Source organism: Thamnophis sirtalis, unplaced genomic scaffold, assembly GCF_051295495.1.
Source record: "Thamnophis sirtalis isolate CommonGarterSnake01/CBP01778 unplaced genomic scaffold, rThaSir2_p1.2 scaffold_14, whole genome shotgun sequence".
Lineage (NCBI taxonomy): Eukaryota > Metazoa > Chordata > Lepidosauria > Squamata > Natricidae > Thamnophis > Thamnophis sirtalis.
In genome coordinates, this window is record NW_028261394.1 from 9671146 (window position 1) to 9697233 (window position 26088).

A 26088-nucleotide genomic window follows, 5' to 3' on the forward strand; every position below is an offset into this window, starting at 1 on the left:
AAGATTTTGAAGAGGAAAATTAAAAAAAACGTTTTTGCACTCTGTAAACCTCCCAAAAAGGCCCATTTTTTTGTGAAAACAGCCCCATTTTTTTCAAAGGGCATGGATAGCCTTTAGGAGGCTTATAGAATGCTTCTGGGGGTGGGGCCAAAAATGAGCAAAAAATAGCCTATTTTTTTTGCAAAAACCGGGCCCATTTTTCGTCAAAAAAGGGCATGGATAGCCTTTAGGAAGCTTATAGAGTGCTGCTGGGGGCTGGTGGGGGAAACGGGCCATTTTTCGCTCATTTCTGCCCCCTCCAGCCCCCAGGAGCTCTATGAAAGTCTCCTAAAGGCTACGCACAGCCATTTCGGTGAAGGGGGCGGGGTTTCGGGAGGTAAAAATATATATGCTGTATTCAGTGTATAAGACGCACCAAGATTTTCAACCTCTTTTGTTGAGGGAAAAAGGTGCGTCTGATACTCCGAAAAATACTTTAAAATGTCTTTAACTGGGGAGGAGAACCCTTTTTTTTCAGTGGAAAAAAAAAGAGAGAGAGAGAAAAAAAGCAAAACAAAATAAACTGAAAAAAGAAACCTAGAACTGCAGCTATCCTTTGCCCATCTCAAAGAAGCAGAGTCCAAATCGGAGGTGTGTTTCTACCCAGTTTGCACCGCTTTGGGGAGAACCGGTAGTCGTACTTTGGCTTGGTCAAAGAACCGGCAGCGACCCAGGCTGGCCACACCCCTGCCGTTCTGTGTTTTATTAGTTTTTCACGTTCTTGACGCGTGCGCAGAACCATTTACAGTAAACCGCGCACACGCACAAGAAGCAAACCAGTAGCAACGCCAGTAGGAACCTACTCCAGATCTGAACGGAAAAACTCCCAAAATAGAAATTCTCTCTCTTCCAAAAGTAAATACCCTCTAGGTCCTTTTATCTGAAACGTTTCCAGCTGATGGAAAAAGATAACTTGGGAACGGATCGTTTTTATAGCCAATTCATCTGAAAGTTTCAGGTCAAGCCGGTTTTAAATAAAGGGCCTTGGATTGATTTCGTAGCCAGGGCAGTTTAATACACGCCCCGGCGAAGGACGGAGGGAAATCATCGTTCCTTCTTCTTTACACAATAGGCCCAAGGAGTAAGATTCTTAACGGTGAGAACAATCAACCAATGGAACTTGCTTGCTTTCAGAAGCTGTGAGTCTCTGGAGGCTTTCCCATAGAAACTAGACAACCAATTTGTTCAAAATGGCATAGAGTCTCCTGCCTGAGAAGGGGGTTGGACTAGAAGACCTCCAAGGTCCCCTCCAACTCTGTTATTTTATATCCTAAGGCCGTGATGGCAAACCTATTCATGTGTGCCGGAAGTGGCACACAGCGCCATCTCTCCGGGCATGTGAGCCGTTGCCTGTTGCTCTTCTGGCTTCTGGTCTTCCGTGTGCGCAGGAGCACCAGAAATTGGAAGAACAGCCACAGCACATGTGCGCACCAGGAAGATGATTTTCCGGCACATGCCTGAGCACCCAGCCACCTGGTTTTCCAGTTTCTGGCATGCGTAATACGCACATGGAGAGCAGCTGTCTGGTGTGCATGCATGCGCTGGAAACTGGAAAATCATGTTCCCAGAGTGCGCATGCCCACTGCACGGCTGCTCTTCTGGCTTGTGGTAGGTGTGCAAACTACCATTTTTGGCGCCGAAAAGGTTTGCCAACACTGTCCTAAGGCATAATATTGTTTCTTTGATTGATTCATTCAACTTGTCCCCACCATAATCTTAACAACTTTCAACATCTTACAAAATGTGTGACTGTGAAACAAAAAAGTCCCCAAAGGTGCTTTTTCAAAAGACAACTGGACTTTTGCTTTTCCTTGAAGAGGTTTCGCTTCTCATTCAAGGAGCTTCTTCAATTCTGGAGTCTTCAGTCCTGGAGCGAATTGAAGAAGCTTCTTGGATGGGAAGCGAAACCTCTTCAACGAAAAACAAAGAGCAGTTCCCTTTTGAAAAAAAGCACGTTTGGGAAATTTCAGCTGAGCTAAAATTGCCTTTTCTCCCTGAACTTTTTATTTTTTTTTAACCTGACATTTTGCCCTAAAAACACTATGTCAGGCCTGCAATTATATTCCTTTTAGAATTTTGGCCTGCCACACTTTCTCTTATTTCAATATGCTGTTTCTTTAGTATAGTTGATGGGAGGGGGGAATAGACAGAAGTAGGATTGTGGAATGTATTGTTTTCATTCTTGTCTAGAAGACCAAGGTCATCTTTTGTCTCTGCACTTTTACACCTGACCTGGAAGCAGCTGGGTGGAGACGCCAGCATGGAAGAAGATTGGACCATGTGATGGATTGTGGGTGTGGGGACAAGATCATGAACTTTTAACTGGGTGGAATTGTCCTGTAATTTCCAGAATTGGGATTAACACAGATGTGCTAAGATGTCTGCTTTATTAAATTGGAACTTTAAGGATCGTTTTGCCTTGGACTCTGATTTAATTCTACATCATACTTGGAACGCTGACAGACTAGTTAATAGGCCCTTTTCTGTCTTTGGCACCAGTGAGTTATTTGTCGATCCTCAAAAGAAAGATAGTTTGCACTTACTGTAATCTCGACTTCTTCAATGCAGGTATGAATATGCAGCACCGCATTGTAACCTGGGCATATGATAGATTTGTGTTCAATGATCACTATCTGTAATCAAAGAAGAGGCCGGTTCAATCAACTTGATTTCAATAATATTTATTCTAAATAAATTGTAGTTCCATAGTGGCAGTGGTTCAATGGTTAAGGCGCTGGGCTTGTCAGCTGGAGAGCTGGCAGCCCTGGTTCGAGACCCAGGTGCCATGTGATGGGGGTGAGCTCCTGTCCTCGGCCCAACCTAGCAGTTCGAAAGCATGCAATTGCAAGTAGACAATTAGGTACCAACTGTTCTGCCCCAGCTCCCGAAACACAACAAACCCTCTGAAATTAACTCAAAGATTCCTTTATTAGGAGCGCCGGCAGCCCCGGCAAGAAGTTTCTCTCTCAGTACAGGCTAATAAGTCCGCCCGGCAGGGAGATGCATAGTTGTCTGCCACATCTATTCATCGCCTCCCCCTATCTTTTATGCTGAGGGTGGATAAATTACTAGCAGGGGTGACTCTTCCGTCCCAAGGACCCTCCCATAGATTTCCACTGCTCTCCTCTCCTCTGCCTTCTGCACATCAGTGTGGCAGGCACTGGACCCAGCTGTTCCTCCTCTTCCTCATCAGCCTCTTCCTCATCAGCCACCTCCTGGGGGCTGTTGACTCTCCATCTGAGGGCTGACGGACAGCCCAGGCTCCGCCTCTGTCTCTCTCTGACAGCTCCATTCCCTCTCCTCCCCCCTTTCCCGGAGCTCTCAAGATTGTCCTGATGCTGACTCTGACTCCCACACCTCCTCCTCCTCCTGATTCGGCTGCTGGAGGGGTTTGCGGCCCACAGACCACACCACCAATTGTCCGTGACATCACGCTGACTGTGAAAATTTCTTCGGACAGCGCTGGCTCAAAGCCATTGAAACGGAGATGAGCACCGTTCCCTGGAGTCTCTTATTTAAGAGAAAAGACCTTCTTCTGGAGGCCTACCTGGGCATCAAACGTGCGTCCAGAATGACACAGGTTACTCAGGTCACAGAGTATAAAGCCCGGGAGAATTTCCTCCTCTTCGATTCCTTTCAGTCGGATCTTCAAATTTTCACCTGGAGATACAGATTCGGTCTCTACATCGTCGGAAAGGATTCCGAGGACTTCCACATTGTGCTGGAAAAAAAAAAAGAGAGTGGGGTGGTTGAAGGCATGAAATGTCACGCATACTTAACAATATTTTAGGGTTGTGCAAAAGGCTGTGATGTTACCTCACACTTACATGATTGGAGTTTTTTTTTCCGGATGCTATTAAATAATGGATTTTTTTTAAAAAGATCATCTTGCTTTTTTGGTTTACAATTGCAACAAGGCCGGCCAAATAAATACCATGTTTCCCAAAAAAATAAGACAGGGTCTTATTTTCTTTTGACTTCCTGAAATAAGCATTTGGCCTTATTTTCGGGGAGGTCTTATTATTTTTAAGATGCAGGTGGTGACAAGCGTGGTCACCTCATGGCTGCTGCTGGGTTGCAACATTTTCAATGAGGGCTTATTTCAGCGCATGTGCTCAAAAGCCCGATTGGGCTTATTATCTGGGGAGGTCTTGTTTTCAGAGAAACGGGGTATTTCTGCAGGTCAAGCCTATTCTTCTGTCTTATTTCAACTCGGTACATCCCAGAATGGCAGCAGAAGAGAGTATTTGTAGCTCAGGATGGAATTGAGGGGTCCTTGGTGCTCTCTGAGTTTGATTGTTTTTTTGAAGACATTTCATTACCCAGCTACCCTGCTTCCCCGAAAATAAGTCCTCCCTGGATAATAAGCCCAATCGGGCTTTTGAGCGCATGTACTAAAATAAGCTCTCCCTGAAAATACTGCAGCCCAGCAGCAACCATGAGGTAACCACGCTTCTCACTTCCTGCATCTTAAAAATAATAAGACCTCCCCGAAAATAAGGCCGGGTGCTTATTTTGGGGGTCAAAAAAGAAAATAAAACCCTATTTGGGGGGAAACACGGTAGGTAAAATCATCAGTGCTAGGTAGCGCTAATGTTATCTAGCACTGATATTGATGATTACTTAGCACTGATAGTGTTACCTATTCTACATTGATCTCTGGAATTGGGTGTCATATACCTTTAATTAATTATCCCCATCATCTTGATACTTTACTTGCTGTCACTTTATTACTCCAGAAATAACATGTGAAGATTCCTTTCTTAAGGCGTTACAACCACTAAATACGTATTTTTTTCCCAACCTGGAATTTTTCTTGTTCTTTTCTTAAGGAACTCACAACCAATGCTCCCCCCCCCCCCTGCTCCCTTTTGGTAAGCAAGCTTACCAATAGAGGAAAACATTCATTTTTAAGACACACATATGAAACGTATTACAGTATTTTGAATTAAAAAGAAAAACCTCTTGGGGTGGGGGATCAGAAATGTCCCCCTTTTTGTTCCAATACCTTGCTGGACCCCCTGATGTTTGGATTGTCCCAACAAAATCAGGTAGGATGGCTTTGGTCTTCAATCTTTTGAAAACTAGGACCCTGACATGGCCCTGAGCCAGACAGACAACCCTCGTACTGGTTATTTATAACTTCTGAAACCACATCTCAATCCACTTAAAATTTGAGAACTGGTAGGAAGCCAAAATGAAGTTGCGAAATGAAGTCCCTCGCTTGAAGGCAAACATTCTGAGAAATATATTTGTTTTGAAGGCAAGAATCAGGGCAGAAAGAATGACTGGCAGATGTAGAGAGCTATTTGATAATTACCACAGGCCTTAAGAACCAAGTCAATGTTATTATTTTCCTGGATGGCTTTCCATATCCTTAGTAGTAGGATTCTCACTAAATGTAGAAGAATATGGTGCTTCTTTAGGATTTTGGAGTTTGATTGTTTTTTGCTTTCCTGCCAACTATTTAGAGAGGTATGACATTTATGTAACTGTGTGTGAAATTCGAACCTTTCAGGAAAATTTCCGGGAAGGGTAAACGCCAGGGGAACATCTGCTCGAGGTTTTGATGACCCTGTCCTTGGTGACCAGGCATTTTTAAGAGTGCAAAAGCAGATGGTTAAGGAAGTTAACCCACACATATTTCTCAGTTAAAATTCAGCAAAGGGCAAGCAACCTTCTGGCCAGCACGAGTCCTAATCCACATTAGAAATTCCCCCTTTTTTAAAAACAATCTTTTTGAAATATTAAAAGTAATCTGTATTTTTTAAGACCCCAATTCTTATTTCGTTTTAATAGTTTCTGACCTTTAAAAAGATTCATGCCAAGTTTCTTCTGAATCCTACCTCTTTACGGTAATTTCTATTCAAACGTTACTTTTGGGGTACATGTCTTCTGCACAGGTCTATGCATTTGAGAGTTGCTAATACTGTATCCCTATATTTATAGTTTCTTTGTGTGAAAGCTGCATCGCGAAATGTTGAAAAGGCCGCACATACAAATAGATAAGCTGCGTTCTAGCCACTTCTATTGTTTTCTGCCTCGTTCAAGCTTCTATTTCCAGAATATATCCGCAGACCTTGGAGTGGTTTGGCCAAGAACTGTGTTTCATCTCTACCTCCTGCTTGAGTGCAGATTCAAGGATACTGCAGAATATAGGACGGGCTCAAATACTTAAATGCCAACCACTGTGGGACACTTGAAGCAAAGACAACAATTCAAATGGGTGGCAACCTCATTGTTAAAGAATTCCTGTAGAAAATGGGAGGCCCCAGAATGCAATGCTGTAATAGGAGGATCTATTTACTTTCTTTTCTTAAACCAACAGGGCAGCCACTTTCTTTTGCGGGAAAGAGGAAGAAGAGAAACTTCGCAGATCAGATTTCGAGCTAATAATGCAACCTGGTTTTCAGCTCACTTGATAATCCCTGAGAAATTTCATCCTCCGTCTTGCCACTCGTGATTGGTACCGTTAACTGCTGTTATGGAGCAGCAGTTCAAAATTAAAAAGTTCCTTTAACTAATCCAGGGGTGTCCAAATGACTGAGGAAATCTGGGAGTTGAAGTCCCCAAGTCTTAAAGTTCCCAAGATTGGACACTCCAGAAAAAAAAAAAAAAACATTTCTAGTGTTCTGACCGAGGCTTCCCAAGAGCAAGAGGCAAACTCCTGGTCCCAACAAAAACCCTTTTATTAATTTGCTATGAATTCTGCTCATTCACATCCAGCAAAGTCTTTCGAGGGAGGATTTACAGTCACAGACCTCATCTGGCTTGGAGAGCTGCCAGGCCGATATCTGCAAAACTTGGCAAGGAGTCTCGGAGAATCACAAACCAATTAAGCAAACTGATTGTCTCCTGCAAGATCCACTCCCCTTTCGCTCCTCTTTTATTCCCTCTGGGAGGGGCCATTCATTGTCCACCTGTGGCCTTACTCCCAAGTCGACCCCTGTTCTTTAGCTCTTCCCTTCGTCTGGCAACTCTGCGCCTGCGCACACTGGGAACAGGCTCCAGTTGTTTTTCTGCCCCACTGAAGTCTGACTCTAAAGGCAGGTGATAACTGACAGACGGCACTGGCCCCCTTCTCTGCCTTTGACACAGAGCCCTCATCAGAGCCTTCCCCAGACTTCAGGACAGGCCCATCCTCCTCCCCAACCTCGTCACTGTCCAAAGCTACTGGGCCACAACAGCTAGATCTGAAAGAGGCTTAAAGAGAAAATATGTATACCTTGTTTGGCATCATCACGAGCTGCTGTCCTTTGCACATAGACCCTGATTCCAGCTTTCCCAAGACCACCGTGCCCATATCCTTCATGTGGGGGAGGGAGAGAATGAGAAAAAAAACCAACCAGGTTAGAAGAATATGGTCAAAACACGGTCTGATTCCCTTATCAAGAGTTAACTTGGCTGTGCCATGTGACTGGCCCCCTAAAGCAACAGTTTTATGCTTTCCAGGTTAACTTGCGTAACTGCGACTACTACATTCATGTTGGAAGCGTACCTTATATTGATCAACATAAATATAAATATTCCACGTTTATTTAGTTAAGTACCTTATATTTATCAACAATTGGCAGCCTGATTGGTCCATCAACTGATCGGTTGAAGTTTGGCAAGTTATCCAGATATGGAATAAATGGTAGCCCACTGGGGGAGAAAAACAAAAGAGGAATACAGGATCAAAATCTATAGAATGTTTTTGATGATGGACAAAATTTCCATCCATGGTGCAACTGACATCTAAACACAGCAAGATTCTTTGTGAGAGATAATCAAGTTAAGGTAGAGGATGAGGCTGCAGGTATAAATTAGGCCTTTTTACCAGCAACTGCAGAGAACATGAAGAACTCAATGAACAGAGCACTTTAGCCACAAATCAATCTGTCAATCAATCAATCAATCTATATAATCTATTATCTCTGTCTATTATCTATCTATCTATCTATCTATCTATCTATCTATCTATCTATCTATCTATCTATCATCTATCTATCTATCTAGCTATCATCTATCTATCTATCATCTATCTAGCTATCATCTATCTATCATCTATCTATCTATCTATCTATCTAATCTATCTATCACCTATCTATCTATCTATCTATCTATCTATCTATCTATCTATCTATCTATCTATCTATCTATCTATCTATCTATCTATCTATCTAAACCAGGGGTAGTCAACCTTTTTATATCTACCACCCACTTTTGTATCTCTGTTAGTAGTAAAATTTTCTAACTGCCCACTGGTTCCACAGTAATGGTGATTTATAAAGTAGGGAAGTCAATTAAATTAAAAAAAGGAAAGTGCTTCAGTATTGGACAAAACCCCTACCGCCCACCATGAAAGCTGGAACAGGGTGGTAGGGACCAGGTTGACTACCACTGATTTTAACAGCTCCGTGCGTGCATGTGTGCGTGCACCAGCATAACTCTGGAGTGCCTCGAGCAATTTCAACCAAACTTGGTACACAGGCGACTTACTCTCTGGAAACAAATACTGTGGGGGTAAGAATTTTTTGCGCGCTGAACCGGCAGTAATGCCTGCAGCAACCCACTGTCCTTACTGACAGCAAGTAGAAAAAATAGGAACCACCTTTGGTGGGAAGGTAACAGTATTCCGTGAGCCTTGGGCGTTCAGTCATGCCAGCCACATGACCACGGAGACGTCTTCGGACAGCGCTGGCTCTTCGGCTTTGAAACGGAGATGAGCACCGCCCCCTAGAGTTGGGAACGACTGGCACAGATGTGCAAGGGGAACCTTTACCTTAGGAAAAAAAATTGTGGCAAAGCAGGGACCCCGTTCAAGGAGACACTTACATATACCAAGGGCAGAAGTCAGATGGCTCCTTGAGATTCGCTCCGGTGAGTCCCGAGCAGGGCATGAAGTGAATGTCCTTTTTGGGGTTGAACCCCACTTTCTTCAAGAATGGCACCAGTTTTTCTTTACATTCTTCATACCTGAAAGATCGGGCGCAGGGGAGAAAAAATATTAGGTGTTGAGAAGAGCCATGAAGCCACGTTATCACAAGATGTTGGGTAGGAAATTAGAGCATTTGGGGGTACAATGTTGTCGGCTGCACAACGACAGCATCTACATCAGTAGCTCCCAACCTTTTCTTCAACACAGATCTCCTTTAATACATCAGTATTGCTGGCTGAGGAACTCTGGGAGTTGAAGTCCACAAGTCTTAAAGTTGCCAAGGTTGGAGACCACTGCCTTACGTGACCACAGACCCCTAAGACTCAACCGGGGGTGAGATCCTGCCAGCTTAACAACCCGTTTGGCACACCCTTCGCTGTGCGCGCACACGGAGTTTAAAGAAACCTTGGCTTCCGCATTACTTTGAGGGGACTAACACAGCTGAGGCATGATAATCCGCTTTGCCACGTGGATCACCCGAGAAGATAAAGGTAGGGAAACAGCATGGGCGGGAGGGCCTATCAGGTCGTCAGAGTGAATCAGTTCACTCCCAAGCTGATCGTCAGAGCTACCTGTTCGCCCGGACTGGTCAAATCCCACCCCTTTTAACTCAAGATTTTTTGGAGTATAAGATGCACCAAGGTTTTGAACCATTTTCTACAAATGCCAGGCAAAAGCTGGCTACTCTTAAACATCCAACTTTAGCACAAAACTAAACACAAAGACTTGCCTTTCGTTGCTCCAGTTCACAGTTGGGTCATCCATTTTGTTAATGAGAACTATTAAGTGTTTTACACCGGCTGTTTTTGCTAGCATGGCGTGCTCCCTGGTCTGCCCTCCTTTCTCGAAACCTGTTTCAAATTCTCCTTTTCTCGCAGAGATTACCTGATGGAAAGAAGAAGTCCAGTTAAAAGATTTGGAAGGTTTGGCTACAATGCAACCTGGTTTGGGCAGGAGATGAGGAAGATGACAAGGCAGCTCTCAAACCAAAAGGCTTTGTTTTAATGTTTTATGCTGAGAATCCCGACAAGCCCATTCGGGGCAGTTCTGAGCAATTTTTGTCACTGCTCCCAGTTTCACAATATCAATCTCCTTAACAGATACACGGTGAGCTGAAAAGTGCTCAAACACTTCTTTTATAGCGTGCTGTGGCACAACGATTAAATAGTCATTTTTATAATTTTACTAGCTGAAAACCTGGCGTTGTCCGAGTATTTATTTATTGGAGGAAAATGTCCGGACCAAATGAAATTTCTAATTTCAAGGATTTTTCCCTTTACCAGAGGAGCCCCCTTGTGGAGTACTGTGAAGCCATTACCATGGCAACTCCACTGCGCTGTACAGTAGAAGCAATTTTATGGCTGTACAGTAGAAGCCAATTTGAAGGCATAACAGGCTGTATCTTAATAAAATACCCACCCTGAGGGGTGTTACGGGTGTCTTACCCCCACAGTATTTTTCTCCAGAGAGTAAGCCGAGGTGGCGCAGTGGTTAAATGCAGCACTGCAGGCTACTTCAGCTGACTGGAGTTCTGCAGTTTGGCTGTTCAAATCTCACCGGCTCACGGTTGACTCAGCCTTCCATCCTTCCGAGGTGGGTAAAATGAGGACCCAGATTGTTGGGGGCAATATGCTGACTCTGTAAACCGCTTAGAGAGGGCTGAAAGCCCTATGAAGCGGTATATAAGTCTAACTGCTATTGCTATTGCTATCTGTGTACCAAATTTGGTTGAAATTGCTCAAAGCGTTCCAGAGTTATGCTGGAACATACACAATCACAGCGAGCCATTTTTATATATATAGATTACTGGAGTTAATAGGAAAAATGAACAACACAATGACAATAGACAACAAACTGAAAAACATAAAGGCAAAACTCGACATCACCAGTATTAATATTATTATTAATATTAATACATAGACAACCTCAGCTTTTCACCTGTTAGTAACTTGAGACCATACCAAAAAACACTGCTTCATTTTCTTATTTCTACAGTATGAGGACTTTTCAAAGATTGATAAGAGAATCTAACATCTACACATTTTTGTTATATCTCTTTAATCTGCTTTCGTGTTAATTTTTCAGAGAGCGCTTACCAGCTACTGGGCGATTATAAAACAAAGAACATAACTATACAAAGAAATGGAGATGAATGAAAAGTTTTCCAATCGGCCCGTAGGCAAAAATGGCTTCTTACCAATACAGCTAAATCAGCTTGAGAAGCACCGCCGATCATATTTGGAACAAAGCTCTTATGCCCTGGGGCATCTAAAATTGTGAAGTGTTTCTTTTCTGTTTCGAAATAGGCACGGCCTACTTCCACCGTTTTCCCCTTGTCCCGTTCTTCTTGGTTTGTGTCTAAGGCCCAAGAGAGATACCTAATAAAAAAAATAATAAGAAAGGAAATAGCTGTTATAAAACTGATCGTTCTCAGGTAAATTTAAGAGATGCTACTCTAGAACCTATCTGAACGTTCTCATCCTTTCCAACAACTAAGTTAAATGCTTCTACACCAGGGGTGTCCAACGTTGGCAACTTTTTACAGACCTGGGGGGACTTCAATTCCCAGAATTCACCAACCAGTCAAGCTGGCTAGGGAATTCTGGGAGTTGAAGCCCACAAGTCTTAGCTGGACACTTATTCTATGGAGTTGTGGATTTTGTTTCGGGCAGTCCAACCTTGGCAACTTTTTCGGGGTGTCCAACCTTGGCAACTTTTTAAAAAGACATGAGGACTTCAATTCCCAGAATTTCCCAGCTAGACAAGCTGGTTAGGGAATTCTGGGAGTTGGAAGTCCACAAGTCTTAAAAGTGTGCCAAGGCTGGACGTTCTTGTTCTGTGCAGTTGTGGATTTTGTTTTGGGCTCTGGCATGCGACTCAGGAAATGGGATGCAAGGCAGGAGAGGTAAAACTAGTCAAGATGGTGGCCACAACCATGTGATCGAAGCCACACCCCCTTTGTACATCTGTTATGAATGGCAAATACATAGATACACACAACACACACAGGGTAGATTGCAACGGCATTCTAGGTTGTAGTTATCCATTTCTCAGTTCAGCTTACAGGTTTCTTCATGTTATCTTTTTCAAGGAATAACCAGATCCAAGGTGTTGCTAATCCTTTCCTATGGGAAATCTACTCCGTGTGGCTTATTCTCTCAGGATAACTTTGATTCTACTGACTTATAAGACTCTGTCTATTGTTTATTGGGTGTTTGCCAACTCACTGTCTCCTCCCGGTGGCAAAGAGACTTTTCTTAGCTGCTAAGAACTTGGCAGAAGAGCTAATTTTCCTCTTGGGGCTTTTCCCAGTGGATGGAGCCGTACGATTATAAATCAAATTTATAATTAACTGAGCAAGAACCTAAATTGAAATGATTTGTAATGACACTGTACCAACACAGGGGATTCCTCAAGCAGGCAGGGGGCAGGTTTTAGAAATGATTACAGTTTTTAATTGGCATGACACCCATTCCTTGTGCAGACAATGCTCAGAGTGTCAGAAATATAATTCAGTGATTCTCAACCTTAAGAGGCGTGGACTTCAACTTCCAGAATCCCCCGAGAAAGTAAGCTTAGCACCCATGCAGCCCATTCACTTCTGCTCCCCCTTTTCCAGCTAGCTCCATAACTAAACAACCTAGAAGTTGCATTTAGCCTGTTGCATCCGTTTTCCCTAATTTTTATCTTGATGTACAATTTATCTTATCTTCCAAAGTGGGCAAGCTAGGTTCCAGTTCAAAGACTCAAGAGATTCAAGAAAGCTGGGTCAAGCACATCTGGAGGACATGAGGCTATCATCATTTAAAGTGGGTTAAAATTTTTAAAAAATGTAGGCTTCGTACCAGGTTTCTCTGTTTTTTTCTTTAGCTTCTCTTTCATATTTTTCAAGCGTTCTTTTATCAACCATGCCTGTCAAATACCTGAAAAGAATTTGGTGCGTGAGATATGAAGAAGAAACACATGTAGAAAGCAGTTTCAGTAGAGTTGCAGGGTTTTTTTTTTAATTAAAAAAAGAGTAAGTACAGGTTTCCTTGACTTATGACCAGCCACTTAGTGAGCGTCTGAAGTTATGATGGATCCTGTCCCAAAAGGCTCTTATAACCCAGTTCCAACATTCCAATGGCCCGCCCTGAAGTCACGTGACCAAATTTTGAGTGCTCGGCAACTGATCTGCATTTTGGATCATTGGCACTGCCCCAATGATCACATAATCACAATTTAAAAAAACGTTTGTTTTGTTTTACGCCGAGCGTATTTTGCTGTACCACCACAGTGTTTGCTTAATGGCCACCACAAAAAGGTTGCAAGATTAGATTGGTCAGATGGGTGACCCATTTTGCAACTGTCACAACTTATGAAAATAATGGGAAGGATCCATTATTCTTGTAAGTCAAAGACTAAGGAATGAAATGGCTTCAGTTGAAACCCCTTTGGCCAGTCGATAGTTTCAAGAACATGCAACTGCATATAGTGTTTTTTCCCCAAAATTTTTTTCCTCAGAACAAATTGGGAAGATCAAGAGGTGACACATTACAAAAGTGGAGAGAACAGCAGTAATGCCTATCCATTTTTTAACAAGCTCTCACAAAAATAGAAACTTATTTTATAATAAAAGTGCTTCAGATGCAGTGTTCTTTGATTATAATTATACCTTTTGATTCAGACTAAAAAGTCAATTTAAGGAAGCTTAAGATGACTGAATCGAGTATGTATTTGGGGAAAAAAATTACTTACATTATTTGCCCTCCAATTGTTGATTTTCCAGCATCTAAAAACAAGATAGACAAAAGAGGTTTAAAATTAGCTTTTCGTGAGCAGCTAAGCTATTCAATTCTTTTTTTTTTGGAAAGGACTTGATTTTCCCATCATCATATGCTTTTGTCCTATATAATCACAGAGAGCTAATAACTTAGGATGGAATTCTTCTCTTTCTGAAGAAGCATCTTGTTCAGATTACATATTTGGGTCATTTCTGATAAGTAGCACCGATTCTACTACAATTGGTATGTGAACCATTTTTTAATCTATCGACGTGGTCTACCCATTTATGTCAACTAGCAGTTAAAAACAAGTTAATGGCACATAATCGATCAAACAAACCAGTTTTTTTTCAGGGACTTAAACTGTAAAAACCAAACATATTCTATTTATTTACAGGCATGCCACCTCTGGCTCAACAATGTTCCCGACCTAGAACTCCCTGCACCCTCAGCCAGGAAGACAGATGCTGGGAAATTGCATTTCAACATCTGAAAGTCTACTTCCTTACCGCAATCCTTTAATACACCTAGAAATGCAAAGGAGCAGGACCATGCATTAGGTTGCAGTTCAAAGATTTATTGCTTAAGGCAGGGGTGTCAAACTCTATTTCATTGAGGGCTGCATCAGGGTTGAGTTTCACCTCGGGAGGACTGAGGGGGTGTGGCCAGTTCAACACCACTCGTGTCAGGAGCGCCAGGGGTGGCCCGAGTGCACTGCCAATGAAAAACAGAGCTCGGCCCAGTTCCGTTTTCGCTGGGCAGAGAGCTGCAGGAGGCTGTCGCAGCTGAAAACGGGACTTGGGAGAGGTGCAGGAGGCCTTCCCGAGCTCCGATTTTGCTGGCAGAGGCACCGGGTGCTGGTGTTTCCAGGGTGGCCCCGTGAGCCAGATCTAAGCACCCCGTGCGCAAAATGTGGCCCTTGAGTTTGATACCCCTGGCTTAAGCCTATACACAAGAATCTCGACAACTAAAGTGAATTGGTGCCACAGAAGGCACAAGAGTTCAAAAGGGGTTGGACTTGGGCTGTTTGTGGCAATGCAACTACCCTAAACTGATCACATGCTTAACTCCGCCAACCGTTTTCCCTGCTTTTCTCCTGTAGTAGATTAGGGAGCCAAGTCGAGTAGAAAAATAGGAACCACCTTTGGTGGGAAGGTCACAGCGTTCTGTGCATCTTCACGGTTAAGTCATGCCGGCCACATGACCACGGAGACATCTTCGGACAGCCCTGGCTCTCTTTGGCTTTGAAATGGAGATGAGCACTGCCCCTAGAGTCAGGAACGACCAGCACACACGTGCAGGGGGAACCTTTACCTTTACAGAGAGAGATTATCTCCTAATTTTAGGAATCATAGCTCTGAAAAAGTTACTTTATTCCCAAGCAATCTCTCCTCCTTGTGCTTTTTCTTAGAATCCAGTTAGAGAGCATTACCCTGGTCTACATTATTAATTATGACCGCCATTCTGCAAAGACAGAAGTGGCACCAAAGAGACAGACAGACAGACAAGACAGACAGACACACACACACACTAAGCAGAAAAACAGGAACCACCTTCCCTCTCACGATTGAATCCGGTCCAAGGTAAAGCTAAGCATTTAATGAAGTCCAATTAGAGTCACTAGGAGGAGAGAGGTGTTATTATGATGGGGGAAATAATTCAGTACTTTCCCCAAATTTTACTGAAGAGGAACCAGTTTTGGTGAGCTATGTTGCCTGCATCTGGTCAAATGAGCTGCCACTCACAAAATGTTTTTAATTTGTTATATAAAAACATAACGTTATTTATGTTTTTAATAAAAATCGTTAGTTGGAAGTCCTGCTAGCAGATTCCTCATATTTCTTTCCCCACTTTCTTTGGTTCAAAATCACATTTGTAATCTTCAGACGACTAAAGGAAAAGGTTCCCCTTGCACATATGTGCTCGTCGTTCCTGACTCTAGGGGGCGGTGCTCATCTCCGTTTCAAAGCTTAACCCCGCCCCCCCCTCTGCCTCCGTTTTGCCTGCTTTTCTCCTGTAGTAATTAGGGAGCCAAGTTCGTGGAGAAACAGAAGGTAACAATGTCTGAATATTGGCTTCATAGTCGTCTCGGGGGCTCTCTAGAGGAACTTACCTACGTGTCCAATGAACACCACGTTCACATGTTCCTTCTTGGGAGCACCCGGGGGAGCCACAATGGATTTGGGTATTGGCATCTCCTCCTCTTCCTCCGTCATCTCCTGGGTGCTCTCTTCGATGGGCCCCGCGTCACCGGAAGGGCCACTTGCTAATTCAGATTCAATGATTTCTTCTTTGTGGTCCCACGATTCCTCGGGAGACATTTCCGTTTCTCCATTTTCTACTGGGATGGAAGAAACCGTTACTTGACGGAGAGAAAGGCTTTTGAGTAGCTTTCCTGGAAAGGGCTGGGCAGGAGAAGGGAAGGTTTAGCAAGGCTACAGAACAGGTGCCTGTTTTAAGTTCCACTTTTTATTTATTTTCCTACTTTTTTATTTCCCTACTTTTTTTGGGGGCGGGGAGAGACACACATTTGAAACCTCACTTTTGCAGCAACCCCTTGGAGGCTGATTGTAAGTAAATAATGTAAAGCAAGCTACTATTCGTAAGGTTTGGTTATTTTAACACAGAAGCTCTTTTCCAACTACAGTGGTAGGAATGCTGAAAACAACCTCCAGACCATAAAAGTTTTTAGTAAACAGTGGTTTCTTACCAACTGGTTCGGAGATTTCCATACCAATGGCAACGTTTGACCCTAGAAGAATAGAAAGAAGCAGGTTAAAGAGGTTGCATCAGCTCAGTCGTCCCAGCTTGTGTTCCTTTTGAGCGGTGGACCAATCGTCATTTGTTCACTGCGCAGTCAGCCAGATGCTCAGACTGGATTTGGCATTTCTGCCCACCTCTAGAGTCAAATGCGGAGGGTTGGCGCTGTTGCAGTGATACTCGCAGGATGTCAGCTGGGTGAAGCAAGAGTTGCCTTTCGCAACTGACTAATCGTCAATGCCAAGGGTGGTCAAGAGGTGCTCCAATCGTTTTGGGATTGCGCCCAAGGCTCCTATGACTACTGGCACTGTAATTACCATTATTTATTAAATGCATATGCTGCCCATCTCACTGTCAAGCAACTCTGGGTGGTTTACAACACAACACAAGCAAAAATATAAAACATTACATTAACAAAAATGAGCTAAGATAGGAACCTCTTGGGGCCCAGCAGGAGCCGTTGGAGCTGCCACCAGACTCCGACAGCGAGGGGCCCTCTGAGTTGGCTCTGGAGGATGTGGAGGACCCTGGACAGGGTTCTGACTCCGAGCAGGGTGCACAGAGGCTGGTTGGCCACCAGGAGGCACCAGAGCCTTGGACCAGTGGGGAGGAGACAAGGGAGAATGAGCCGGAGGCCAGTAGTGAGTTGTTCCTGGATGCACGCCATCGAAGAGCTACTAGGCATCAGGAACAATTGCGCAATTACAGGAGGTAATTGCGCTCAGCTCCTGGTCATTAGGCTCCTCTCCAGACTATAAAAAACTACTTGTGCACATGCCCCTCTTTGCAGAAGTCAACGCAGGAATTGAATGTCGGAGGACATTACTGTGAGCTTAGCAGGCTGGATTGCTGCCAAGCCTTATCTGTGTTTATTGCTGCCTGAGTTTGTCTGAGTTGCTGCCAAGGTCCTTATCTGTTTGTTATGCTTGGCTTTCAGCCACCGAGGTTTTGGTTTCTTGCTATTAAAGTACATTCCAGTTAAGCTTGTCTCGGCAGTCATTACTGGATGGAGGAGGGGGTCAGAACAGGAAGAACCAGTACACAACGGGATGGGGAAGGGTCTTCTTTTTAATTCACTAGCCACCTCCAACATGAAATACCTGCATTGGTGCCCCGAGCCAGGTACTGTGGTCCTTTCAGAAGGCCAAGAGTGGGTGGGCAGGTCTCACTTAGAGGACCTATGGTGTTCTAGATTGCTTCTAACTGTGTGAAGGCTCCACAAATTTGTTTCACACAAACACGCACAAAAGATAATACGTTACCTTCACAAGACGGCAGGTCTTCTTGTGACGATTCTGCCGAGGCCCCTTCAAAAAAGAAAAAAATCGACACTGAAATCAGTATTTGATGCAACTCCAGGGAAAAACTGGAGAACAAAACTAGCCACTGTTCAGAAGGAAAAGCGAAGCTGGTGTGATCTTCTCCTATTCTTTGAATAGTCAGGACTCTGAAATCAAGAGGACAATTGGAATCCTTACCAAGCATTTATTTATTTTTTTAAATAAAAGGTTACGCAGCTCATCTCACCTATAAGGGCGGCTTATAAATTATTAAACAGGTCAGAAAATAAAACGCTGAAACATTAGAACTAGTCAGATTAAACTTTTGAAAACTACTGTATTTTTTGGAGTATAGGATGCACCGGGATTTTGAAGAGGCAAATTAAAAAGGAAAGTTTTTGCACTCTGCACACCTCCCAAAAATGGCCCATTTTTTTGTGAAAACGGGCCCATTTCTTTTCAAAAAAAGGACATGAATAGCTTTTAGGAGGCTTATAGAGTGCTGGTGGGGGCTACCCCCCCCCCCCAAACAAGCAAAAAACAGCCTGTTTCTTGTGAAAATGGGCCCATTTTTTGTCAAAAAAAAGGGCATGCATAGCATTTAGGAGGCTTATAGAGTGCTCCTGGAGCCTGGGGGGGGGGCAAAATTGAGCAAAAAACAGCCCATTTCCCCCTCATTTCTGCCCTCCCCAGCCCCCAGGAACTCTCTGCAAGCCTCCTAAAGGCTATGCAGGGCCATTTTGGTGAAGGGGCGGTGTTTCGGGAGGCCAAAAATGCTGTACTCGGTGTATAAGATGCACCCAGAGTTTCCACCTTTTTTTTTTTGAGGGGAAAAAAGTGCATCTTATACTCATAAAAATACGGTACACTTAAACCAGAACTCAGAGATGGATGGGGACGACGTTTTCTTACCCCATCATTAACGTAAAACCAGGCAATCTTACGGGCGTAGCAGGAGGAATAAACCAGACTACAACATGAAACCTGCTTCTCTAGATGTTGTTGACTTATACCTTCCAGCGTTCCTCGTAATTGTCTATGTTGGTTAGGGCTGCAGGGGTGTTGCCGCTAAGTAACACCTAAAAGGCTGTCGGTTCCCCGGAATGGTTCAAAGCACGAAATTAAACACCTCCAAGGTCTTCCTTGTGCGTGTCTTTGAACAGGGGGTGGAAAAACCCAGTTTCACTACCGCTCACTGAAGTATAAATAATCACCATCTCCTGTTTTCTCTGTGGCCAATTTGTTTGCAAGCATGGCATGCAGAAAGCTACCCAACTGACCTACGTGGGCTCAAACTGGGCTCTAAGGCACTATAGCAATATAGCAATAGCAGTAGACTTATATACCGCTTCATAGGCCTTTCAGGCCTCTCTAAGCGGTTTACAGAGAGTCAGCATATTGCCCCCAACAATCTGGGTCCTCATTTTACCCACCTCGGAAGGATGGAAGGCTGAGTCAACCCTGAGCCGGTGAGATTTGAACCGCTGACCTGCTGATCTAGCAGTAGCCTGCAGTGCTGCATTTAACCACTGCGCCACCTTGGCTCTGTCCAAAGCAGTCTAGCTATCAGTGAAACAGGATGACAAGGCTGGAAGGGGCCTTGGAAGTCTTCTAGTTCAGGGGTCACCAACCTTTCGGACCTCAGGGACCACTAAATTCATAATTTTAAATCCCGCAGATCACTCATATGATCTGCCTAATGACCGGCTGGGTGGGCGTGGCTAGGTGGCCATGTGACTGGGCGGGCGTGGCCAACTTGAGGTCACTCACATCAAGGGGCGCCTTGCCAGCCTCTACTCGCCCATCCCCTCCCATCCACTCCTCGCCTGCCCGCTTGGGGCTCACTAGGGCCCCAACAGGAAGCAGTTGCTGGAGCTAAGCAGCCACCAGGAGAAAAAGTTGGCAAAAGAGCTCAGTTCAAATTGGATCTGACCGAGGAGGAGGCTCAGCAGAAGCACCTCACTGAGGACTACCAGCATAGGCTTTCCAAGCAGAGGGAAGACCTGCAGGAGTGCAAGGCCAGGGACCAGCCCCTGGAGGCTCAGCGGGCTGAGATGGTCAGCCAGTTCCAGGCCATGATGCAGCCCCACTGGAACGAGGCCCTCCGGTTCTTCGCCACCAGCGGCTCTTCCCTCCAGCCTTCGCCCAAAGCCCCCCACCAGGAGGCTGAAGCAGACCCCAAGCCAGAATTTCTGCCCCCCTCCGACCTACACAAAAAGACCCCAAAGGGGGAGACTCTCTGCAGCAACACAAGCGTTCATTGCACATATCCAGCCCAGGGGGCGTAGTTTGAGGACCCCTGATTTAGTTGCGATATAAAAAAAATGCAAATAATTTTTCTGCGGACCACCAGTGATCCACGGATCATCAATTGGTGACCACTGCTCTAGTTCAACCCTCTGCGCCTGGCACAAGATCCTATACCAGCGGTCCCCAACCTTTTTGGTGCTAGGGACCAGTTTCATGGAATTAACCCTTGACAACTACCAAGGCAGGAGGATTATGACTCCATATTCTTTTGGAAGAGCAGAATAAAAGTTACGTCAACTCTGTTGAAAGGCAAGATGTGTGCGACATATTAGAAGCAGCCATGCTGTAAATAAATTCTGTTAAGTAATTCTGTGTGTGACTATTGCACAACCTGACTGCAATAAATACTTAAATCTTTCCATTCTCTTTGCAGAGGATTTTTTTTGGTACAAACAGTGGACACATGTCCTACCCAACTTGTAAAAAAGGCATTTGCTTCCTCTATGTAAAGATCAGCGAGTTTGAATTGAAGCTCTTCCTCCATTTTCAGACCATCTAAGGATAATATTCCTATTTGTTTTCAGAACTTAATTAATGGACACGTGTGTGTTATATAAATACCTGTTTATGATGGGCTAAGACTCAGGGAGATCCAGATTCAAAATGCCAAGATGCCAAAATGCCCATGGGTGTCAGCCAAATCCATCTCACACGCTTGTGAGGATAACACAAAGTGATCAAAGCACATCAGTCCCCAGTGTTTATGTCGATGCAACAAACGGATAACAACAAATGAAAACTAACAACAGTTCTACCATGAAAATATAAGCCCCAATTGAGGAATACTTGTCAGAAGACCAGTGAGATTAAACATGGAACGTGGAAATTTAGACCAGACGGATGATTTCAGACATCAATTCGAAGCAGGGACTAGTACATCAATTAGGTGTGGCTGTTTTTAAAGCTGTGGAACATGTGTACTACCACTGATGTTCCAGAGAGGGTTCATAAGATGTTCAAGTACAAATGGAAATTTTGTGCTTTTCCTGGAGAAGGAAAGGCCTGGTTATTTGGATCAGGTTTTTTAAAAAAATGCAATTCTGATTTATTTATTTTTTAAGCAGGTTATTCCTTCCCAGCTCTAAGGAAAAAGCTTTCTAAAAATACTGCCCACAAAACAGCCGGAATTTATCTAGGCAATCGTCAGGAATTAAGACTGACTTGAAGGCAAAAGGAAAAACAACAAATTCCAAACCTTTCCAACAGGTTAGAAATGGTTTTGGAAAAAAAAGCACATCTAATAAGAACCTGGGCTGATATAGTTTTCTAAACACAAGATTCCCAAAGACGTCAATTTGGCCTAGTGGTAAAGGCAGGAGACTCTCGGTTCAAATTCTGCCTTAGCCATGACAAGGGGTGGGATTACTCGTTATTAGGGGGAAAATAGGAGGAGGAAGGAGCTACTGTAACTTTGGTCACTAAATGAATGGTTGTTAAGTTGAGGACCATCTGTAGTTCCCATCCTCAAAGACATGATGTGACCTCTGATAAAAACTTCTACTTACATAGGTATAGGCAGTTTTCACTAAGAGACGGCATATGTGTAACTTTCAGTTAGCAATTGGCTGGGTCTACATAGAGACAGAAACGCATCTTTTTATAGGGACGTGGTGGCTCGGTGACTAAGATGCTGAGCTTCTCGATCAGAAAGGTCGGCAGTTTGACGGTTCGAATCCCCAGGGCGGCCTACTGGAGTGAGCTCCCGTTATTTGTCCCAGTTTCTGCCAACCAAGCAGTTCGAAAGCACGTAAAAAAATGCAAGTGGAAAAATAGGGATCACCTTTGGTGGGAAAGTAACAGCGTTCCGTGCGTCTTCAGGGTTAAGTCATGCCGGCCACATGACCACGGAGACATCTTCGGACAGTGCTGGCTCCCTTTGGCTTTGAAACGGAGATGAGCACCGCCCCCTAGAGTCGGGAACGACTAGCACAAGCGTGCAGAGGGAACCTTTACCTTTACAGAGAGAGATTATCTCCTAATTTTAGGAATCATAGCTCTGAAAAAGTTACTTTATTCCCAAGCAATCTCTCCTTCTTGTGCCTTTTCTTAGAATCCAGTTAGAGAGCCTTACCCTGGTCTACATTATCAATTATGACTGCCATTCTGCAAAGACAGAAGCAAGTGGCACCAAAGAGACAAACAGACAGACAGACACACACACACACTAAGCAGAAAAACAGGAATCACCTTCCCTCTCACGATTGAATCCGGTCCAAGGTAAAGCTAAGCAGTTAATGAAGTCCAATTAGAGTCAATAGGAGGAGAGAGGTGTTATTATGATGGGGGAAATAATTCAGTACTTTCCCCAAATTTTACTGAAGAGGAACCAGTTTTGGTGAGCTATGTTGCCTGCATCTGGTCAAATGAGCTGCCACTCACAAAATGTTTTTAATTTGTTATATAAAAACATAACGTCATTTATGTTTTTAATAAAAATTGTTAGTTGGAAGTCCTGCTAGCAGATTCCTCATATTTCCCCCCCCCAACTTTCTTTGGTTCAAAATCACATTTGTAATCTTCAGATGACTAAAGGAAAAGGTAAAGGTTCTTCTCGCACATATGTGCTTATCGTTCCCGACTCTAGGGGGCGGTGCTCATCTCCGTTTCAAAGCTGAAGAGCCAGCGCTGTCCAAAGACGTCTCTGTGGTCATGTGGCCAGCATGACTCAATGCCGAAGTCGCATGGAGCGCTGTTACCTTCCCACCAAAGGTGGTCCCTATTTTTCTACTTGCATTCTTTACCTGCTTTTGAACTGCTAGGTTGGCAGAAGCTGGGACAAATAACAGGAGCTCATTTCATTACACGGCGCTAGGGATTCGAACAGCCGAACTTTCTGATCGACAAGCTCAGCATCTTAGCCAGTGCGTCCCTTTCAGATGACTATCTGCTCCCAAAACAGATTACAATCGGTCAGCAACTTACTGACCCTGAATAGACGAGAAATGCTGATTTAGCGGATAGGACTGCAGAAAATACATACATTCCGACTTGGGATGAATTTCTGGTCGCCTGCGGCTCTTGTCCCACCAAGGATCATTAAATCCCATCCTCCCTTACTTCTGCAACCTGGGGGGCACCCCACTGCCAATCTGTTTAAGGGCTAAGCCGTCTGCTTCCACACTCTTTATCAGAGGTGCAGCCTGTGTTTCTGCACACTGCTTGATAAGAGGCCTTTCATGTGTCACCAGGAGTAATGCGGTCAGCAATTAAACTGGTATCTTATGTTCAACATGGGAGTAAAAGGGATGCCAGACCTGTTGCCACCCTGAGATTGCAGCAAACACATGTGCAAATTTTGCAGTGTAGAGCAGATGGCATCTAACTTGCCTTGGGTAACTTAGAATAACAGAGCTGTAAGGGACCTTGGAAGTCATCTAGTCGAACCCACTGCTGAAGCAAAGGACGCTAGAGCATTTCCAACAATTGGCTGTCCACTCTCTTGTTAAAAGCCTCCAGTGATGGAATACTCCGAACTCCTGAAGACAAGCCGTCCCATTGGTTGATTTGTTTTCACTGTCAGGAAATTTCCCCTTAATTCTAAGTTGGATCAATCCCTCCTTGATTAATTCCCTTGGGTTTTCTTCTTGTCTTGCCTCTTTGGCAAATAGGTCCCATAAAAAGAAACTCACACAGGATTTATATCTGCATCCTTAAGTGTCATTCTAAGGTTTTATTTTAGCCTTGAGACTCGTGCCCATGGGAGTGACTAAATCAAACGTGTGTGTTTACTATCCTCACACTTGGCAGAGGTGTGCAAAATGTTAGGATGCGTGGAATTTCACGAAAGCTTCTGTTGGGAGTGCAAAAAAGGGAAGAAGGGGAGGCTTAAATGTGTTCTAGAAACATTTTTAAGTCGGTAATGGAGTGCTTCCACTTAGAATACTTTTACTTCAAACTCAGAAAGCTTAAAGGTAAAGGTTCCCCTCGCACATATGTGCTAGTCATCCCCGACTCTAGGGGGCAGTGCTCATCTCTGTTGCAAAGGCAAAGAGCCAGCACTGTCCGTGGTCATGTGGCCGGCATGACTTAATGCTGAGGCGCACGGAACGCCGTGATGTTCCCATCAAAGGTGGTTCCTATTTTTCTACTTGCATTTTTTACATGCTTTCGAACTGCTAGGTTGGCAGAAACTGGGACAAGGCACGGGAGCTCACTGTTATACGGCGCTAGGGATTTGAACTGCCGACCTTTCTGACCAACAAGCTCAGCGTCTTAGCCACTGAGCCACCCTTCAGAAAGTTTGCAAAATGCTAAATCAGTGGTTTCGTATTAAAAACAAGGCATTTCACAAAACGTCTTCAGGAACGGAGCTATTCCGCGTGCAGATGGGATACCTGTGCTTTGGATGTCCCTCGAAAAGACAACACTTGGAAGAATTCTGTCTCGTGGAGATCAAACAACAGGGTAATGCAAGCAAGCGGCTAAATAAATGGTCTCACTGGGAGAATTTCTCCCCGAAGCAACAGTTAAAGTAGGGCACCTCCAAGCAGTTTGCTAAATATTTAATAAAGTTAATAAAAGCATGAAGCCCTGGATTCCAATATTTTAAAGACCCGTACTGGGTTATAACAAGCCAGAAATCTCCAACTTGAATGAAATGTTGGATTCAGTTTCTCTGCTCGTTCAGATGCTGGCAAGATTAAAAAATAAATAAAATAGAAATGATTGGGCAGTCTCTAGAAGTATGCTTGCACAATCCTGATAAGCATAGGAACCAGATCAACAGATAATCTGACATTAAAGAAAAAAAAAGAGAGCCAGCTAATCAGGTCTCTAAAAGTAAAGGTTCCCCTCACACATATGTGCTAGTTGTTCCCAACTCTCGGGGGCGGTGCTCATCTCAGTTTCAAAGCCGAAGAGCCAGCACTGTCCAAAGACGTCTCTGTGCTCATGTGACCGGCATGACTCAATGCCGAAAGCACACAGAGCAGGCGCACGGAACACCGTTACCTCCCCACCAAAGGTGGGTCCTATTTTTCTACTTGCATTTTTTACGTGCTTTCGAACTGCTAGGTTGGCAGAAGCTGGGAGAAGTCACGGGAGCTCCCTCCGTTATGCAGTGCTAGGGATTTGAACCGTTGAACTGCCGACCTTCCTCATCGACATGCTCAGAGTTCTTAGCCATTGAGCCGTCATGTCCCCCTAGGTCTTCCCTACTTGGAATCAATTCTTGTTGCAGGGTATAATGGATTTCTTTACATATCTAACTTACTGAAGAGTTTGCCCCATAAAACAAATGCTTATTTCAAATCTTATTAGCCACCCAACTCTAATCGACTCTGGGCAGCGTACAAATCTAGTTTTGTAAAAACAAACCCAACTAGAAACACTTCATCGGCCAAAGAGCCCAGACTAAAATGATGTAATAAACAAAATCAACCGAACAGGGACCCTAGGCAAATAATAAAACATCAACTCCAGACCTGGGACCAAACCAAGGTTTTCAAGACTTTCTAGAACTCTAGGACAGTGTTTCTCAACCTTGGCTACTTGAAGATGTCTGGACTCCAACTCCCAGAATTCCCCAGCCAGCATTCGCTGGCTGGGGAATTCTGGGAGTTGAAGTCCAGACATCTTCAAGTTGCCAAGGTTGAGAAACACTGCTCTAGGAGACATGATGCTGCCCTTATTTATGTCCTGCCCTTATTCATACAAATAAATCAAGGTGGCGATCATATCCAACAAAACGGCCCTTCGCCTATTTTCCCCAATGCAACCCTGTGAAGTTGATTGGATTGAGAGAGCCAGCCAGATGGCTTTCATGCTCTTATCTTGTTCTGACCAAGGCTTCCCAAGAGCATGAAGCAAACTCCTGATCCCAACAAACAAACAAACAAAAAATTGATTAATTGACTGTGAGTTCTGCTCATACACCTCCAGCAAAATCTTTCCAGGGTGGATTTACAGTCACAGACCTTCTCTGGCTTGGAGAGCTGTCTTGGCCACTGAGCCACCGCGTCCCTTCCTGAGCCTAATCTTATCTCAAAGGCAGTGAGTTTTACAGCAAAGAGGGGGG

The 26088-nt window shown here is 44.1% G+C and overlaps 1 protein-coding gene across 2 annotated transcripts in view; it reads right to left on the minus strand.

The window, feature by feature from the left end:
* Positions 1 to 26088, minus strand: part of GSPT1 (G1 to S phase transition 1) — a 33535-nt gene that overhangs the window by 4339 nt on the left and 3108 nt on the right. Inside the window, exons 2-13 of one of the 2 annotated variants that reach the window (XM_087729291.1) lie at positions 17745 to 17789; positions 16433 to 16474; positions 15836 to 16060; positions 13697 to 13730; positions 12805 to 12882; positions 11157 to 11337; positions 9690 to 9844; positions 8857 to 8997; positions 7590 to 7683; positions 7265 to 7345; positions 3587 to 3760; positions 2583 to 2672 (exon numbers count right to left, since the gene is read on the minus strand). In XM_087729291.1, the coding sequence (XP_087585417.1) occupies positions 2583 to 2672; positions 3587 to 3760; positions 7265 to 7345; positions 7590 to 7683; positions 8857 to 8997; positions 9690 to 9844; positions 11157 to 11337; positions 12805 to 12882; positions 13697 to 13730; positions 15836 to 16060; positions 16433 to 16474; positions 17745 to 17789 (1340 nt within the window). Of the gene's footprint in view, positions 1 to 2582; positions 2673 to 3586; positions 3761 to 7264; positions 7346 to 7589; positions 7684 to 8856; positions 8998 to 9689; positions 9845 to 11156; positions 11338 to 12804; positions 12883 to 13696; positions 13731 to 15835; positions 16064 to 16432; positions 16475 to 17744; positions 17790 to 26088 lie in introns of both variants that reach the window. The other variant, XM_087729290.1, reaches the window with a different exon arrangement.